General features: G+C 40.3%; 1 protein-coding gene across 1 annotated transcript in view; it reads left to right on the top strand.

The window, feature by feature from the left end:
• The window catches only part of galnt18a (UDP-N-acetyl-alpha-D-galactosamine:polypeptide N-acetylgalactosaminyltransferase 18a), a 280,427-nt gene that overhangs the window by 237,374 nt on the left and 24,181 nt on the right, over nucleotides 1-18,872 (top strand). Inside the window, exon 9 of the mRNA XM_060928436.1 lies at nucleotides 4,198-4,293. Coding sequence (XP_060784419.1) covers nucleotides 4,198-4,293 — 96 coding nt within the window. The remainder of the gene's footprint in view (nucleotides 1-4,197; nucleotides 4,294-18,872) is intronic.

Genomic DNA, 18,872 nt, shown 5'->3' with positions numbered 1-18,872 from the left:
CAAGGAGAAAGCCACTGCTCTCCAAAAAGAACATTGCCGCTCGTCTGCAGTTTGCTAAAGATCACGTGGACAAGCCAGAAGGCTATTGGAAAAATGTTTTGTGGATGGATGAGACCAAAATAGAACTTTTTGGTTTAAATGAGAAGCGTTATGTTTGGAGAAAGGAAAACACTGCATTCCAGCATAAGAACCTTATCCCATCTGTGAAACATGGTGGTGGTAGTATCATGGTTTGGGCCTGTTTTGCTACGTCTGGGCCAGGACGGCTTGCCATCATTGATGGAACAATGAATTCTGAATTATACCAGCGAATTCTAAAGGAAAATGTCAGGACATCTGTCCATGAACTGAATCTCAAGAGAAGGTGGGTCATGCAGCAAGACAACGACCCTAAGCACACAAGTCGTTCTACCAAAGAATGGTTAAAGAAGAATAAAGTTAATGTTTTGGAATGGCCAAGTCAAAGTCCTGACCTTAATCCAATGGAAATGTTGTGGAAGGACCTGAAGCGAGCAGTTCATGTGAGGAAACCCACCAACATCCCAGAGTTGAAGCTGTTCTGTACGGAGGAATGGGCTAGTGATGATTTATTCAATATAAAAATGATCTTGTACATAATATATAAAATACAATTACAAAAAACATTAAAATATTGGGATGACACAAGAAAGTGTAAACACTTATTTCCATTGTGGTCCCTAAAAAAAAAACTGACAATATCAAAGAACAACATAATGTAAACTTAACAATAGAAAAATAGACTAATAAACAATTAACAGGTTATATAAGTATAAAAAAATAAATGCAACAATATCACAAAAAAACAAAAACGGTGGTATACAATCGAAAAAAAACTCATCAATAAAAAATAAAAACACTAGATTCCTGATTGCTAAGATTTTGGAATAAAAATTGTTTGACTAGACGTTTAAACTGAGACTTGCTGGTAGCACCTTGAATATGACTAGGTAATTCATTCCATAACAAAATACTAGAATAACTAAATGAAGATTTACCATAAGACTTAACAACTGGTACTTGGAAGGACATGGCACTAGATCTTGTACTGATAGAGTGGCGGTTACGTGTTGGTTCGAAAGAATGGGAAAGATAATTTGGAGTGTTACCATTAACAATATTGTCAACTAAATTATATTTTAACTGATTAACACGTAACTCAACCTGTAACATACCAACTAGTCCAAATTCGTGAGCGTCAATATGTGTTCTGGCCGGTACATTTAAAAGATATCGAATAATTTTATTCTGAGTACACTGTAACTGAGTTTTATATTTCTTGGTTAAACCAGTGTACCAGGATGTGCTGGCATAGTCAAAATAATATTGGATCAGTGCTGATACAAGCAATTTCTTGGTTTTCAAATCGACATTCCTTGCTTGTCTATATAGGAATTTCAGTTTGGCATTTGACTTACTGATGACATTTTCAGCCATGCCTTGTCCAGATAATGATTGATCAAGTTTGGCACCAAGGTATTTCACCTCTGTTTGACTATTCAATGTATTTCCAGCACATTGCACCTGAATGGTATTACATTTACGAAGTTTAAATTTAGATCCGAAAAGTATAGACTCCTTCTTTCCTAGGTGTAATGACATCTTATTATCGATCAGCCATTCTCTGATCGATTCAAGCTCTGAGGAGAGAGATCTCTCTATACCCTCAGGACTATGGCCCGACACTATAAGGGCAGTGTCGTCCGCATATAAGAGAATCTTACAGCAGACAGACGATGGAATGTCATTCATATATACAAGGTATAGTTAAAGTCCTTCCCGCACCACATCGGGCGGTGCCGATCTCCATTTCCACAGCCCTCGGCCTCTCGCCTATTACATAGCTAGGGTTACAGTGGGGGGCTAGTCCTCTGGTAACCACGAGAGTTTAACTCCCCACTCGCATCTGTATTGCAGCATGCCTTGCCAGATGGTAGTAGGTACCATTTTTATGATGGTCTTTGGTATGACCCGACCATGAATAGAACTCACGATCTCCCAATCGAGAGGTGGACACGCTACCACTAGGCCACTAGCCGGTATACAAGGTATAGTAGGGGGCCTAAAATAGACCCCTGTGGTACACCACATGTTATCTCATCTCTCATCTCATTATCTCTAGCCGCTTTATCCTTCTACAGGGTCGCAGGCAAGCTGGAGCCTATCCCAGCTGACTACGGGCGAAAGGTGGGGTACACCCTGGACAAGTCACCAGGTCATCACAGGGCTGACACACAGACAACCATTCACACTCACATTCACACCTACAGTCAATTTAGTCACCAGTTAACCTAACCTGCATGTCTTTGGACTGTGGGGGAAACCGGAGCACCCGGAGGAAACCCACACGGACACAGGGAGAACATGCAAACTCTGCACAGAAAGGCCCTCGCCGGCCACGGGGCTCGAACCCAGGACCTTCTTGCTGTGAGGCGACAGCGCTAACCACTACACCACTGTGCCGCCACCACATGTTATGGTTGCGGAATTTGAGATTGTACCACTAATCTCAACCGATTGTTTTCGCCCTGTCAAATAGGATCGGAACCAGTCTATAGCTGATGCATGACATCCTAGGGCTCCGAGTTTCTGTAAGAGGGTCCTATGAGCTACCGTATCAAAAGCTTTTTGAAGATCTAAAAGGACCATGCCTATGTAATGGCCTTTATCTTGTTCCTGTTTGATATAATCAGTCAGATTGGCCAAACAGGTATCGGTAGAATAAGCGGATCTGAAACCGGACTGATATTCATATAAGAGCTTATGAGCTCTGAGGTAATCATCTAATTGATTATAGATGACCCTCTCAAATAATTTTGATATTGTGCTCAGAATTGAGACCTAAAATTCCTCCAAGCCGGTGTGCAGGACTGATCAACAGTTACCGGAAACGTTTAGTTGCAGTTATTGCTGCACAAGGGGGTCACACCAGATACTGAAAGCAAAGGTTCACATACTTTTGCCACTCACAGATATGTAATATTGGATCATTTTTCTCAATAAATAAATGACCAAGTATAATATTTTTGTCTCATTTGTTTAACTGGGTTCTCTTTATCTACTTTTAGGACTTGTGTGAAAATCTGATGATGTTTTAGGTCATATTTATGCAGAAATATAGAAAATTCTAAAGGGTTCACAAACTTTCAAGCACCACTGTACTTCCACAGACAGGGAAAATTCATCATCAGCACAGTCCATGCAGCACCCAAATGTTGTGTTGATATGGATGGACTTGTGCATGTTGACTGCACGTGTGAAGCTTAGCGTGCAGTAATACGCTGATCCAGTAGGGCGGAGTAGCTGCAGATGGTAGATCTTCATCTCTTGAACTTGTCATGTTGCAAACTGCTGCGAATGCCTTTTGAATTCTTGTTTTTATCTTCTTCATAGGGATTTCCAACTTTCAGACCACACCCTTTGCCGCCCCCTGTAGGTCAGGTGGGGTATTACTTTCGAGTAATACCCTGAGTATACTTTAGAGTCCCCTGTGCACGCATCCGTATCCACATTGTGCAAAACCATGTCAGTAGAAGTATACTTGAGCTATTGATGCTGGTGTTAGTGTGAAAGTTGACGCTTTAGAAGCTGATCTGAAGCAACAGAGCTGGACAGACTAAAGGATTAAAGCGCCGCTGCATCACTGTCTATAGCTAGAGACGAAGCGAGGGCAAAATCCCACTGCACCACTTCCACCACTACAGCATTGTGGGTAATATAGGAGAGTGAAAATAGACCAACATGCTGATGAAGAAGCGCAAACAAAAAAAAAATCACATAATTTCATTACAAAATAAATCTTGGATGCAATTAAAAATTGAAGGGTGGATTTTTAGCTGTAAGCAAAAGTCCAAGCTCGTGTGCATTTGTCAACGGCATGACAATATTGTTATATTATTAGATTCTTCTCTTCAGGCATTAAAATTAACATTAATATTTCTGTTTTTGTATTTGGTACGACAACAGGCTGGTGGAGAAATTCATTAATTGCTGTTCCTTTATGGATTAGCGTGATTAAGAGCTCAGTTTTATGGACAAAGATGAGCTGAAGTCCAAGGTGTTCAGGGAAAACATTAGCAAGCAGAGCAAATAAACAGATTCTGAATCCATAATATGATTTTTTCTCGTTTCGTCTTTTTTTTTTTTTTTTAAACTGCTCTGCATGCTCTGATTGTGTAGCTGAAGAATAGCTTGAAGCCAGATCTGTGTGTGGATCAGGGACCAGACTCGGACAGCATCCCCTTCCTGTACCCCTGTCACGGCATGACGCCTCAGGTTAGCACCCGCTCTCCTCCTCCTCCTCCTCCTCTTGACCTCCCATTGAGTGGTGTACAGCTCTACACTTTTTTTTTAATCTCAGTTTATATCTGTTCACTGTATTCTGTCCTGACCTCGCCTCAGATCATCTACAGAATATACACCAATGCACGAGTCTTTTTTACACACTGTTTTCATTTTCATTTTAAGAACACACCGACTGATTTCAGGAGTGAATTCAGCCCAATTCATTATTCTGGATTTTTTTTAATTCCATGAAAATGTTTTAAGTGCTGTTTCATCAGGTGTTTAAAATCATGATTCCATCCATCCTGCATTTTATGTTTTTTTTTTTTCTTAACATGTTGTCTCATCTTCTCCATCTGGCTGATTGCACATAAAAATCACCTTCTGAAAAAAAATTTAATTCAGTGAGAACAGGAAACACAGCATTTCTTTCAGCACCTTATATTAAAGGATGCAGGTGTTTTTATTCTCTTTACACCACAGCAACGTTTTCCAAAGTTTGGGATTTTATATCTTATTTTATCCATCTCCTTAGTTATACTGTATGTAATGTGGCTCGCCCATGCATCATGTGACTTCCTGCTTCCTGTTTGCACTTGTTATAGCAGCTATAAACAGTCGTTCCCTCTCCAGCCTCGTCAATAGCGCAGCTCATCACATTACTGATAAACATAGAAACCGTAAACTCCTTTGTCCTGAAGATTGTGGAAAAGTTCCAGTTTTACCTCCGACTGTTGGAAATCGCTGACACCGGAGACTCCTTCCGTAAATTTTAAATAAACATCTCTTTCTGGAAAAACTGACCGTATCAACAATTTAATGTGGTTATGTGACGCATCCGATGTCTGAGTCAATATGAAGGAATTGTTACTATAGAAACAATAACGTACTGGATTGATATAAATCTGTGATTTGTAGTTTCTGCTGTTGTAGAAAATTCATCAACTGTAATTTGAGCTACACAGCTTTATAAAAGTATTATTATTATTATTATTATTATTATTATTATTATTATTATTATTAAGGTATTTATTATTTACTTATTGAATTATTTATTATTTATTTATTATTTACTTTTTAGTTATTACTTTTATGCATAATTTAATTATTTATTATTTATGTGTTATTATTGTTGTGTTTACGGTATTTATTTGTTTGTTTGTTTATTATTCATATGTATCATTAACTTATTATTTGTAACTTTATTATTTGTGACCTTATTTACTTATTTCTTACTTTGTTATTTATTATTTAATTACTTATTTATTATTTCTTTATTTTTATTTACTTTTTAATTTATTATTATTTCTTCATTATTTCTTTATTATTTACTCATTATTGATTTATTTATATTTAATTACTTATTCATCACTTATTTGTTTATTATTTATGTAATTTTATTTATTTATGTGCTTATTTATTTACTTATTTATTATCTATTACTTTATTGTTTAATCAATTATTACAATTTATTTATTATTTACTTATTATTTATTACTTTATTATTATTATTATTATTATTATTATTATTATTATTATCCTTCACACAGAGTCTTGAACATTTTGAGCCTGCAGCTCTGCCGTGTCTGTAATTCTGTCTCACTCAGAACTCATTTTAAAGTGAATCATCTTCCAGAATGACTGAATGTAAATCTCTTTTTCGCCCTTTCAGTCCTCTCCGGTCTACCATCGAGAACCTACTCGGGTCAGCAATAAAAGAAACGACTCAGCTGTTGGACTCCTGTTGTTCCGTTCATGGAAAATTATTTAATTTAATTGCATGTCATCTGGAACTTTTCCCCTCCATTGTGTTCGGTGTGAAGACTGAGCAGCTTTATCGCTCTGCATTGTGCTGTGTTTGCGCTTCTGCGTATCACTGCCGCCGCCGCCGTGCCACGAGTGATTGCTATGTTTCACAGAGACTCGCAGGAAAAAGTGAAACCCTCCGTAATATTCAATCCATAAACCCGACTCATTATTTTCCCAGAAACCCTGTGTGCCGGAATCTGTTTGGTTTTGCATCAGCACAAATACGAAGGAAATATCAGCACATCCGAGTCGCTCGGGTGTGTCGGTTGCACATAATCAGCTAGAAATGAATTTTAAAATATGAATGATGTGGATTTTATCTTTCATTTTAATTAGTTTGGAGTTAATCCTGACATGGCAGTTTATCCACGCCTCATCAGGATTAATCTGAGAATAAAAACTCTCTCTCTCTCTGTACTGATACTGATGCAGTGATCCACTACTAAATATAAAAAATATCACCGGAACTCAAAGCATCTGAGGTTGTAAAGTTCATTAGCATTTTGTTCGGTTAGCAGAAACGCACATCTGCTAACATCATGTTTAAGTACGCTCGAAGGAGGAGACACACCGCTGCCAAGTGTTACACTGCGGCGCTCCTGCTGAGGCTCTTCAGCCAATCAGCATCTCCGAGTCCCATCATAAAAAGCTTTTGCTTGGAAACTACATTAACATATTTATCCAGGCGTACTTTTAGTTCAAAAAACAACCCAAGCACAGCGCTGAAGGTTGAAGGCCTTGTTTATCAGCATCTCTGGGGATTTGAAATCACAACCTTCTGATCGCAAGCACGGAACGTTAACTTTAATCTGCTCTTACTCTACGTCGTTCATCATCATCATTGAGCAGCTTGAAGGAAATCCATTCCTGTGGATTTAATTTCCTCTGCCATGTGTTCTCCTTCTTATGATTTTTTTATTCCATGCTGCCTTTGACATCACGAATCCGATTCGCTAAAAGGGTTTGATTATTTTTCTCTGTAAAATCATCTCTGTGTCAGGGACCAGACAGGAGAGGAGATCAAACGCACTCAAACCACAGTTTATTAGTAACAGGGGAAAAGGGAGTTGGGAGAATGTGTGTGTAGTTCAGTGGCAGGAGGACTGAGAGGCAGGGATGGCTGGTGGGAGCGTCTGAGGTCTCCCATCCACATACTGACCAGACCCAACCCTGCTTAGCTTATGAGATCAGATGGGATCAGGCATTGTCAGAGAGGTGTGGCTGTAGGCTGACAGCACTTGGGTTACAGGCAGTCTCCCAGCAGTAGTCCCTCAGCAGGCTGGAGTTAGGGAGCAGGCTGAAACACAGAGTCACAGATCAGATAGCAAGATAGGGGACAGAAATGCAGGGTCAGGTTACCGGGGCTGGAGAGTAGGGCTCCAGGCAGGGCTGCTCACACCGGGCTGATGGAGAGGCAGGCGAGCAGCAGGGCTGGGCAGGCTGGAGATCAGGCGAAGGTACAGGAGAGGCAGGCAAGAGGCAGAGTCGACAGGACAGAAGGCAGATCAGGTTACCGGGGCTGGAGAGCAGACAGAGTCAGACGGAACAGAAAATAGTCAGGAGTCAGAGTAGTAGGAACACAGAGCAGGTTATCACGCTGGAAGTTGCAGACGATCTGACACTGAGGCTAGGGAGAACTGCAGTTTAAATACACACAGGGGGGAAGCAGGTGATCGGCAACAGCCAGTGACAGTCACTGAAAGTTAATAAGAGGAAGTGAGAGCGGGCGTGGCCGGTAATGCTGAGTGGAGATGTTACCTGAAGAGAGAAGCCCACAGGTAGGACCATGACACGCTGGTAGAAGTGCAGCTACAAATCACACATGAAGAAGAAGAAGCCTTTATTTGTCACACGTACACTCAAGCACAGTCTTAAGCACACAGTGAAATTCATCCTCTGCATTTAACCCATCTGAAGCAGTGAACACACACGCTTTATATTTAACATTTATGGAAGGAGTCTCCAGTGTCAGTCACTTTTCTGACGTCTTCAGGACAGACATGTCTATGTTACAGGTTTCAAACTAAATGATTTTTTTTTTTACCTGGGCTAAATTTTTTTATCCTAGTTCATAATTTCTAACCTCGGTAAAATTTTGGATTGTCTAAGATTCATAAAAGGGAAGATTCTTTCCATCACTTCTTTTGTCTCTCTTCCATCTACTTCAGCATTTTTTACATCTCTTTTTACATACTTAATCAGCATTCGAACTCGGAACCTTCTGATTCTTAACCCAACACTTTAAAGCTAGACGGCCTTTTGATTTCATAAAGTCGGTGAAATTTAGTTCCGTCTGAAATGTGGTCATTGTGATATATGTTTATTTTTGTAATAATCTCACAAAATATCAGGCCGTTCTGTTCTGTGGCTGGGAAGTTATTTAATTTGAGGGGATTAAAGCAAATAATGTGCATGAAATCGCTCGCTTCGCGCAGTCAAGCAGACAGAGGAAGTCCGTGTGTGTGTGCGCATACGCAGGTTTCCCTTTGAGCGTGCACTGACAGTTCCATCATTCTGTCGCTAAATGAACAGCTGATCACACCGAGGTGCTCGCTGAGCGCCGATATTTATTAGTTTGGTCCTGCGTTTCCTTTCCTTCGTATAGAACATAACATCTTTTCTTCTCGCTTTCTTTCCGTTACTGTAGTCGCTCTTTCACGTTTCATTCGCACACACACGTCCTCCATTTTTCTCTCCTGTTTCAAATTTGTATCCCACAATGCCTTGTGCGAACGGGGAAAACCCACCATGTGATGTGATGCATGATGTAGTATCTTGTATTGGGTCATGGTGAAGCAGGAAAAAATAGCGGAGAATTTAGGGCCACATGGAGATAAATTCATTCATTGTTCTATTTTTTTTTTTAAACTAATAAAATTGGAAGTCTGTGATTCGAATTCAGTAGCTTTCGGTCCACTAAACAAAAATAACTGGGTGTCGGAAAAATTCATTTTATAACTTATACTTGAAAAATCTGAAAGGCAGTCTTCCTTTAACCACTAGACCAATGACGGAAGGAGTGCGATGGAAGGAGTGATATATATATTTTGAATTTATGAATGAATCTAGTCTTATTACGTCATCGAGTAGTTTAAAATACAAAGTATTCCCAAATCCTAACCCTAATCCTAACCCGAGATATCCTAAGTCTTCCTAATACAAAGAGCAAATTATGAAGTGGGTTAAAAATTCTAACCGAGGTTGAAAAATTCCACTTGACCTACAGTTCTGACCTGTAACATATCTACACATTGCAGTTTCTCACCAGCATGACAAGCTGCATTTTTGTTGTTGTTGTTGTTGTTCTGAAGAAATGTGTTTCGCAGATGTTCCACAACATTAAATGTAACTATAAACAGAGAAAATATCCAGTGAATCATTCTGTAATAAATAAATAAATGAATAAATAGACAAACAAATAAACTCAGAGTGGTCATAGCAACTCCACTTTGTGTTGTTGGTTATTTTCCTATTACAGAAACCCCCCCCCCCCCCCCCAAGTGTTTTATTCCTTACTTAGATGGATTGATTTATGAGTTTTAACATAGCACCATTGTTTCTATCATCATTAGATCTTTTATGACATCATTTTGAAAGTGGTTGGAAGTACTCTCCGGGCACCTGAAGGCCACCGTACGCTCTAATATGCACTTCGAAAAAGGAGTCGAATAAGACGAATTCAGTTAGTTGCAAATCTGCAATCTGACCTCTAGGTGCCTCAAGATCCTACATAGCGTACCTTTAACGTTTTCACGACTCTTTTAATTTGCTGTATTAATTTTTACTGAAGGGTACCAATAATTATGGAGGTCAGTGTATAATGTGCTTAAAATGCAAGTCTTACAAAAATGTCATCACCCCTGGAAACGATACCTTATAAAACTAAACGTTAATAGTTTACTGTCTAAATTGTATTGTAATATGACACCAGGAACATGTTCTGTTTGGCCGGTAAAGTTTGGCTCTTTGAGTCCGTCATTACACGAATGCGTTCCTGGTGAGTTATTGTTAATTCAAAGGAAGTGATGTCATATGCGCAACGCTTGAAAAAAAAAAGGCAGAATTTCAATCCATTATAGCCCAAAGTCAGCAGGACACCTACGTCATGAATGGGTTCAAGAGGTAAATTCAAGCCGACGGGACGGTTTGGTGTCTGCTCCATACATTCTGAAAAAGAGAAATTTGTGAGTCAGATTCACATAGAAGGATTTGAGCGACGTCTGGTACACGGAGCAGTTCCTACGATCTGGAAACAAAAGTCCGAAGCGCCGTCCCAAAGAGCTCACCACCGCACAGGAAGTGTCCAGTTTGTGTTTAGCCTGTTGCTTGAATTGATGAGTTGTCTTTAGTCAGATCAATAACGTTCTAAGGTAGTTTCTATGTAGCCGAGTATAATCGTTGTCCACTGTCCATCACTAGCGATGATGACTGCTTCATTAGGATGCGCAGAAACACAGATGGACTGTGAGGCTCGTACCAGAGCGACAGAGTCGCCTGCACCGGCGGCATGAATGACTCGGCTGAGCCGCCATGGAACTGTCTGGCCTCGTGAGCTCTCGCACACTATTCTCCTCTCCTAATGGAGCATCTTGGACAGTAAGGTAAGACAAACGATGTCATGCCCCCATCGTGTAATCTCTCTGGACCTCCAGACCTGATGCCAAGTGGTGCACAAAAGTGCCACAGACCTGACGGGTATGGAAGTTGCCCCGCAATGACAACTGACTTGCCGAGTGATGCCACCCATTGGCCATTTGAGTGGCTCTTCCGCATGCCATCTGGTGGTGCGCCATTGACCCTGTTTGGTTTATCTGCCACACTGCACTGAAAAGCGCCCTGCTGCCAGCGTCCCATTGGTGATGTACTATTTAACCCATAGCTGGAACCCAGGCAGGTGCTACCACTCCAGGTCAGAGCGGACCTGGGAGCAATGGTGATTAAGGGGTAACTCCACTTTCCCCAATACTCAAGTCCTCCTGGATCTGAGACTCACCACCCATTGCAGTTTAAACTCATACCCAGGCCGAATATCATACTTAGATAGACGACAGACAACTACTGCTCTAAATGCAAACCGAACCATGCTTATTCACTCTGAGTCACTTCTTCTTCGTCCTTGTTGTCATAAAGTCGTGTCGAGAGCTTTACAAAAGAAGGCAGTGCCGCACATAATGTCACACATGCAGCGCCGCTGACCAATAAATCGCTCCGATCTAATGGCGGACAAACTTTGTGATTTTTGGAACAGAATTCCATCTCATCTCATTATCTGTAGCCGCTTTATCCTTCTACAGGGTCGCAGGCAAGCTGGAGCCTATCCCAGCTGACTACGGGCGAAAGGCGGGGTACACCCTGGACAAGTCGCCAGGTGGAACAGAATTCAGATGCAAAAAATTCTTTTCTGAACCAGTTTTTTATTTATCGGTGAACTTTACAACCTATTTGAGCAGATCACACACAGAAAACCTGGGATTTTATGATGTCATTTTCGTAAGACAAACACTTGAAGGTCCATTTCTTCTGTCAGTGGACAGGAAGCTGGCTTTCACCCACCGAGTGCAGAAAAGCTGTGAACCACGAAGCAGCAAATCTTTTCCTGAACAAAAATGAGATGCATTGCTGCACAGGCTCCTGTTCTAACATATTTCATTCCGTTTTGCTTCTTTGCCCAACATTTTCCTCTGGACCTGCCAAAAGGATGGACAGAGCTGTTTGGGTGGTGAAAGCACTGTAAATGTTTTTCTCTCAGTTCATCCTTTGTGACCACGGACTTTTTTTTTTCTCTCAGGAATAAGAAAGAAACTAATCTGTACAAAAACAACATTTCACTCAGTAGTTCAAACTTTCATCTCAAAGTGTTAGAGAAAACGCTTCTCCTAACGTTATTCTTTCTCTTTTCTTTATTATCTCCTGGGGAGGTTTTACCAAGTGTTTCCTGTCATTCTGAAACCAGGGTTTCGCAAAAAAAAAAAGATGGGTTTAAAATAAAACAATACATTGTTTAATCTCATAATCAATCTCAAAAGAGCATTTATAGGAATAAATACTTGGTGGTGTACTGTTTTAGGAAAATAATCAACAACAGCCTGGTGTGATGATGTGCAGTTACTGTTAGCAGTGAAAAGTTGATGATTTATGAATAATAGCAGGTCCTGGAGTGTTTTATTCCCCTAACACTGCAGCAGATCCAAAACAGTGCCATTTTTACACACACACACACACACACACACACACGGGCGGCACGGTGGTGTAGTGGTTAGCGCTGTCGCCTCACAGCAAGAAGGTCCTGGGTTCGAGCCCCGGGGCCAGCGAGGGCCTATCTGTGTGGAGTTTGCATGTTGTCCGCGTGGGTTTCCTCCGGGTGCTCCGGTTTCCCCCAAAGACATGCAGGTTAGGTTAACTGGTGACTCTAAATTGACCGTGAATGTGAGTGTGACTGGTTGTCTGTGTCTATGTGTCGGCCCTGTGATGACCTGGCGACTTGTCCAGGGTGTACCCCGCCTTTTGCCCGTAGTTAGCTGGGATAGGCTCCAGCTTGCCTGCGACCCTGTAGAAGGATAAAGCGGCTACAGATAATGAGATGATATATATATATATATATATACACATTGGGGCAAAAAAGTATTTAGTCAGTCACCAATTGTGCAAGTTCTCCCACTTAAAAAGATGAGAGCCTGTAATTTTCATCATAGGTACACTTCAACTATGAGAGACAAAATAAGAAAAAAAATCCAGAAAATCACATTGTCTGATTTTTTTTTTTTTTTTTTTTTTTTAAATCTTTTTTTATTTTTTATAGTTAAACACATACATACCAGTATATGCATATGTACATACAATATACCAAAATATATATACATAATATATACATACTTACATACACATGAAAACTTCAATTATATATATAAAAAAAATAAAAAAAAAAAAAACAACAACAATGAACAAAAAAAAAAAAACACTACCCTACCACCCCCCGCCCCTCCCGTCTCCCACGGCTCGTCCTGACAAAAAAAAAATGATACTGGTTACCGATGCATTCCTGAGTACAACAGACACACTCAGTTGGGCAGTACCTCCAAATTAGTGAAATATGAAATAAAGGGTTGCCATTTGTGAAAAAACTTGTCCGTACATCCTCTCAATGTATACTTAATTTTCTCCAGTTTTAGGAAAAACATGGTGTCTTTAAGCCACCTGAAAATGGAAGGACATTTAGCAGATTTCCAATGCAACAGTAAAGAACGTCTTGCTAGTAAGGATGTATAAGCAATAATATCCTTTTGTATAGAATTCAGTGCAAGTGAGGCATCAGGAATCCCAAAAATGGCAACCAACGGGCAAGCCTGCAGATTTACACCAAGAACAGTGGACATAATGGAAAAATAGCCTGTCCAAAAACTATTCAGCTCAGGGCAAAGAAAAAACATATGGCTGAGGTGACAGGGAGAGCCATGGCACTTATCACATGTATCTTCTACTTCTGGATATATTTCAGAAAGTCTTGACTTGGAAAAATGGACCCTGTGTAAAACTTTGAATTGGATAAGTCCAAGACGAGCACAAGAAGTAGTAGACTGTATCCTACCTACAGCGCGTTCCCAGACCTCTCCAGTTAATTGAATTCCCAGTTCCCTTTCCCATGCATTCTTAATTTTGTCATTTGACTGACTGTTTAATGCCAAAATGAAGTTATATATATTTGAAATCATTCCTCTCTGATGTGGAGAACGTGAGAGCAAGCTTTCCCAAGGTTGCTCTGGAGGTACAGAGGGAAAATTAGGGAAACACTTAGAAACAAAATTACGAATTTGAAAATAGCGAAACAAATGAGTAGCAGGGAGTCCAAAATTAGATGACAAGTTGGCAAAACTATCGAAAACGCCATCTACATATAAGTGTTTAAATTGTTTGATACCCTTGTCATACCACCCTGAGAATGTTGAGTCTAAGAGTGATGAAGGAAATAAGTGGTTGTTGTTTAAAGGACCCAAAGAAGATATGGCTGTGAATTTAAAGTGTCGTCTAAATTGATACCAGACCTTTAGTGTATTCAGAACCACTTGGTTATCAGTGTATAAAGAGAGTTTTGTAGGTAAAGAAGAATAGAGTAAAGCGGCTATGGAGGATCCCCTACAAGATGGTAGTTCTAATTTACACCAGCAGGTTCCAGGAGATTGTAACCAGTAGCAAAGTTTATGAATGTGAGCAGCCCAGTAATAAGATTGAAAACTGGGTAATGCAAGTCCACCGCTAAGTCTGCATCTCTGCAATAAAGATTTACGAACCCTTGGTGATTTCCCAGCCCATATAAAAGAAGAAATTATCTTATCCAGGGAGTCAAAAAAGTTTTTTGGCAGAAAAAGAGGAATTGACTGAAATAAGAAAAGGAATTTTGGTAAAATATTCATTTTGACAACATTAATCCTGCCAATTAACGAAAGGGGTAGGTTACCCCACCTTTGAATATCCGATGTAATCTTTGAAATGAGAGGAGTGAAATTAGCTGCTGCAAGGCCAGATATTGAACGCGTCACATTTATACCTAGGTATTTGAACCCCGCCAAATTAAAATGAAAAGGCAAGTCTGACTGTTGGAGGCAACATGCTGCAGTGTTAATGGGAAAACATTCACTTTTCTCCAAATTCAATTTATAACCTGAAAACGAACTGAAGTTCTCCAGAATATTTAAAACGGGAGGGACAGAAGTTGCAGGATCAGTTACATACAATAACAAATCATCAGCATACAACGATAATTTATATTCAATCCCATTTCGAACGACTCCTCTAAATAAAGGGGAGGACCTTAGTATAATAGATAAAGGCTCAATAGCGACTGCAAAGAGCAAGGGCGACAAAGGACAGCCTTGGCGACATCCGCGACCCAGGACAAAATAATCAGAGTAGATATCGTTAGTATGGACACTAGCTTTTGGGGATGAGTAAAGAAGGCGAATCCAAGAAATAAATTTATCACCGAATCCAAATTTCTTCAGAACTGCAAACAGGTACTCCCACTCTACCCTATCAAAAGCTTTTTCAGCATCTAATGAAATTACAATCTCAGGAAGTTTAGATGAATACTTGGAGTAGATTATATTAAAAAGTGTACGGGTATTAAAAAACAGTTGGCGTCCTATTATAAAACCATTTTGCTCTTCAGATATAATAGAAGGGAGCACGTTCTCTAAACGAGATGCGATTACTTTAGCCAGCACCTTCACATCAGCATTAAGCAGAGATAACGGTCTGTAAGAACCACAGCTGGTTGGATCTTTATCTTTTTTAAGAAGGAGAGCTATAGTGGCTTGTGTCAGGGTTGGTGGTAAAGAACCAGATTCCAAGGATTCGTTGAAAACTGATAAGAGTAGTGGTGCCAGTTTTCCAATAAATGTTTTAAAAAATTCAATTGGAAACCCGTCGGGGCCAGGGGCTTTATGGGATTGCATAGCTTTAATTGAATTGGACACTTCCTCAACAGAGAGAGGGGAGTCCAATTGTTTGGCAGTGTCGGAATCAATCGTAGAATTAGAAAGATTCTGAAGAAATTCATTCATTCTAGTATTGTCTGCAGGGACGTCAGCCTTATATAATGATGAGTAAAATGATTTGAAAGTAGCATTAATTTCCTGAGGGTCTGTAGTAATTATACCAGTCGTGTTTTTAATACTAAGTATCAATCGGGAAGTGGCCTGTCGCCGTAATTGATGTGCCAGTAATCGACTGGCCTTGTCACCATGCTCATAGTATGAGCTGCGGCTGTGTAATAACAAGCGCTCTGCCTCTTTAGTTGACATAAGAGCAAATTCTGCCTGTAAATCTAAACGCTGTTTAAGAAGTTCTGGAGAAGGGTTCAGACCGCATCTTTGATCAAGGTCACCAATCGCAGAAGTAAGTACTTTAAGCCTAGCATTAAGCCTTTTATTGGAAAGCGCAGAATAAGAAATAATCTGTCCTCTAATATAAGATTTAAATGTCTCCCATAACAATGAACATGAAGTGGAGTCATTCTGATTGAAAGAAAGGAACTCATCAATAGAATTTGAAATGAAGTCACAAAATTCCTTATCTGACAAAAGAAGAGGGTTAAATCTCCAAAGTGGGGGGCTACGTCTGTAAGTAGATAATTGAATATCTAATAACAAAGGTGCATGGTCAGATATTACGATGCCTAAATAGTCAGAGGAAACTACACATGAATTAAGAGTGCTATCTATAAAAAAATAATCAATCCTTGAATACGATTGATGCACCTGAGAGAAAAAGGAGAATTTTTTAATGGAGAGGTTACGAGATCTCCATGGGTCAACAAGACCGTTCTGCCTCATAAAATCAAAGAATGTTTTAGCCATACCAGATTGAGCCAGATTACGGGGATTAGACCGATCCAACTTTGGGTCAAACACGCAATTTAAATCCCCACCGAAAATCAACAGGTGAGTATTTAAAAAGGGGAGGTTGCTTAATAATCTGTTAGCAAATTCAACATCGTCAAAGTTTGGTGCATACACATTTACCAACAAAACCTTTTTTTGCATTAATGTTCCGGCAACTATGAGGTAACGGCCATTCTTATCAGCAATGACATTAGTGGATGTAAACTGTACTTTTTTGCTAAATAAGATGGCGACTCCTCTTGCTTTTGAGTTAAAGTTTGAGTGGAAGACCTGACTCACCCAAGGGCAATGTAGTCTGTGATGGTCCTTAACCTGAAGGTGAGTCTCCTGTAAAAATACTATATCAGAGTTTAAACGTTTCAAGTGTGTAAAAACCTTAGATCTCTTAACAGGATTACCCATGCCTCTAATATTCCAAGTAATAAATCTGAGAGATGTGCCTGATTTATTGTGGTTAACCATTTAAGTAAATAAAGAAAAAAAAATACAGATAGTCATAACAAGCCGTGGTGGGACACCCTCCCCCCAACACACCCCTAAACACACATACACCCAAAGTCTCCACATAACCCCAGAACAAAGGAGACAGCGGTGTTCCCCAAAGTGACAAAAGGTCGTCCACAACAAAGTGAAAACGACTCGGAGAGTAAGCAGAACAAACAGGAGTAAGAGAAAAAACCAAGAGTACAATAAGAAAAAAAAAAACGAAAACTCCTACCGATTTCAAATCAGATTAACAGCATGCGCAAAATGACAATTACAATATATATATATAAAAAAAACTCACACGAAGACTTGTTTCGTCCGATAGAAAACATTCCACCAAAATACCAATGATAAACATCCCGTCAAGTTTCCATAGAGATCACGAGAAATACAGGCAGTATGGCAGCAAAGGAAAATATTCTAAATAACAAACCAAGTTATACACAGCACTGCGAAAGTCTCCAAAAAAGTAGTGAAAATACAATAATTTCCATTGCTCTTTAAATAACCAAAATAATGTGTATAACTCCTAAGAAAATAAATTATATATATATAAATAAATCATTTTTTAAAAAACGGCGTATATTACAACAAACAAAAGCTACACTAACCTAGTTAGTGCATCAAGTCGGAAAAACCCTCATTAATGCAATGACAAATTTGAGATTGAGTCCACAACTGTAAACAATAGAGCAAAAATCAAGCCTGAGTGCGATAAAGAGTAAAAAAGATCGGCTGTGTAAAAGAGTCATTACAGCTCACCCATCCGTCAACTTTTTGACATAATCTCCGGCTTTCTCCGCTGAAACAAAGTCCTTCTCCACTCCGTTATACGTGATGCGAAGCCGTGCCGGGTAAAACAGCCCATATCGAACACCGTCAATGCCACGAAGTTGCCGCCTGACATCGTTGAATGCAGCCCGAGCCCGGGCTATCTTTGCAGTGTGGTCTGGGAAGACTGAGATGGTCAAACCTTGGACTTTAATTTCACGGAGCTCTCTCGCGCGGCGTAAAATGTCCACACAATCACTATAATAATGAAATCTGCACACAATAGCTCGTGGTCGTTCTCCGGGCTTGGGCTTAGGTTGAAGAGTCCGGTGGGACCGGTCCAAAAGCGGCTCCTTTTCCAACGCAAACGCTTCCTTTAGCATGGCAGCTACAGCAGTGGTGGTGCAAGTGTCGGGGCCCTCCGGTACTCCAATTATCCTCACGTTGTTACGTCGTGACCTAGACTCCAAATCCTCACACTTATCTTCCAGCTTGGCTACGCGAGCAGTGAGGTACTCGATGGCGCTTTTCATCTGGACGATGTCGTCGGTACACTCGGAGAGTACATTCTCCATCTCCACAACAGTACCTTTCAGTGCAGCCACATTAGCATCCGTATCAGCTTTATCCTTAGCCAACTGTGCTTTCACGGTTTGCAAGTCGAGCTGGATAGTTGACAAAGCATCCCCAAGAGTCGCCTGTAGCTCCTTCTTAAAAATATCAGCGATGTCAGCCCTCAACGAAGCCAACAACTCGAACTTGAGAGCGGCGACGTCAGGGCCAGCCTGCGACGGGACGGACTCGGCGGGGTTGGGTGGGTCACTCGAGGCTGTGGTCGAAGCTTGCGGGCTAGGCCTCAGTTGCGTCTGAATAGTGTTGCGAGTTTTTACGCTCTTCCCGGCCATTTTACCGTCGTCCAAGATTAACTTTGCAAATAAAAAATGAAACGAAGTGAGACTAGACAAATTTTGTGACCAAAAAGCGCAGATTAATTACAATTTAACTCGAAATCGGCAGGAGCCCTCAAACTCACGTCCTACTCCATTAACTGCTCAGCAGCGCCCCATTGTCTGATTTTTAAAGAATTTATTTGCAAATTATGGTGGA

This window comes from Neoarius graeffei, chromosome 8 (assembly GCF_027579695.1).
Source record: "Neoarius graeffei isolate fNeoGra1 chromosome 8, fNeoGra1.pri, whole genome shotgun sequence".
NCBI classification, from domain to species: domain Eukaryota; kingdom Metazoa; phylum Chordata; class Actinopteri; order Siluriformes; family Ariidae; genus Neoarius; species Neoarius graeffei.
This window is presented reverse-complemented; position numbering and strand designations above follow the sequence as displayed.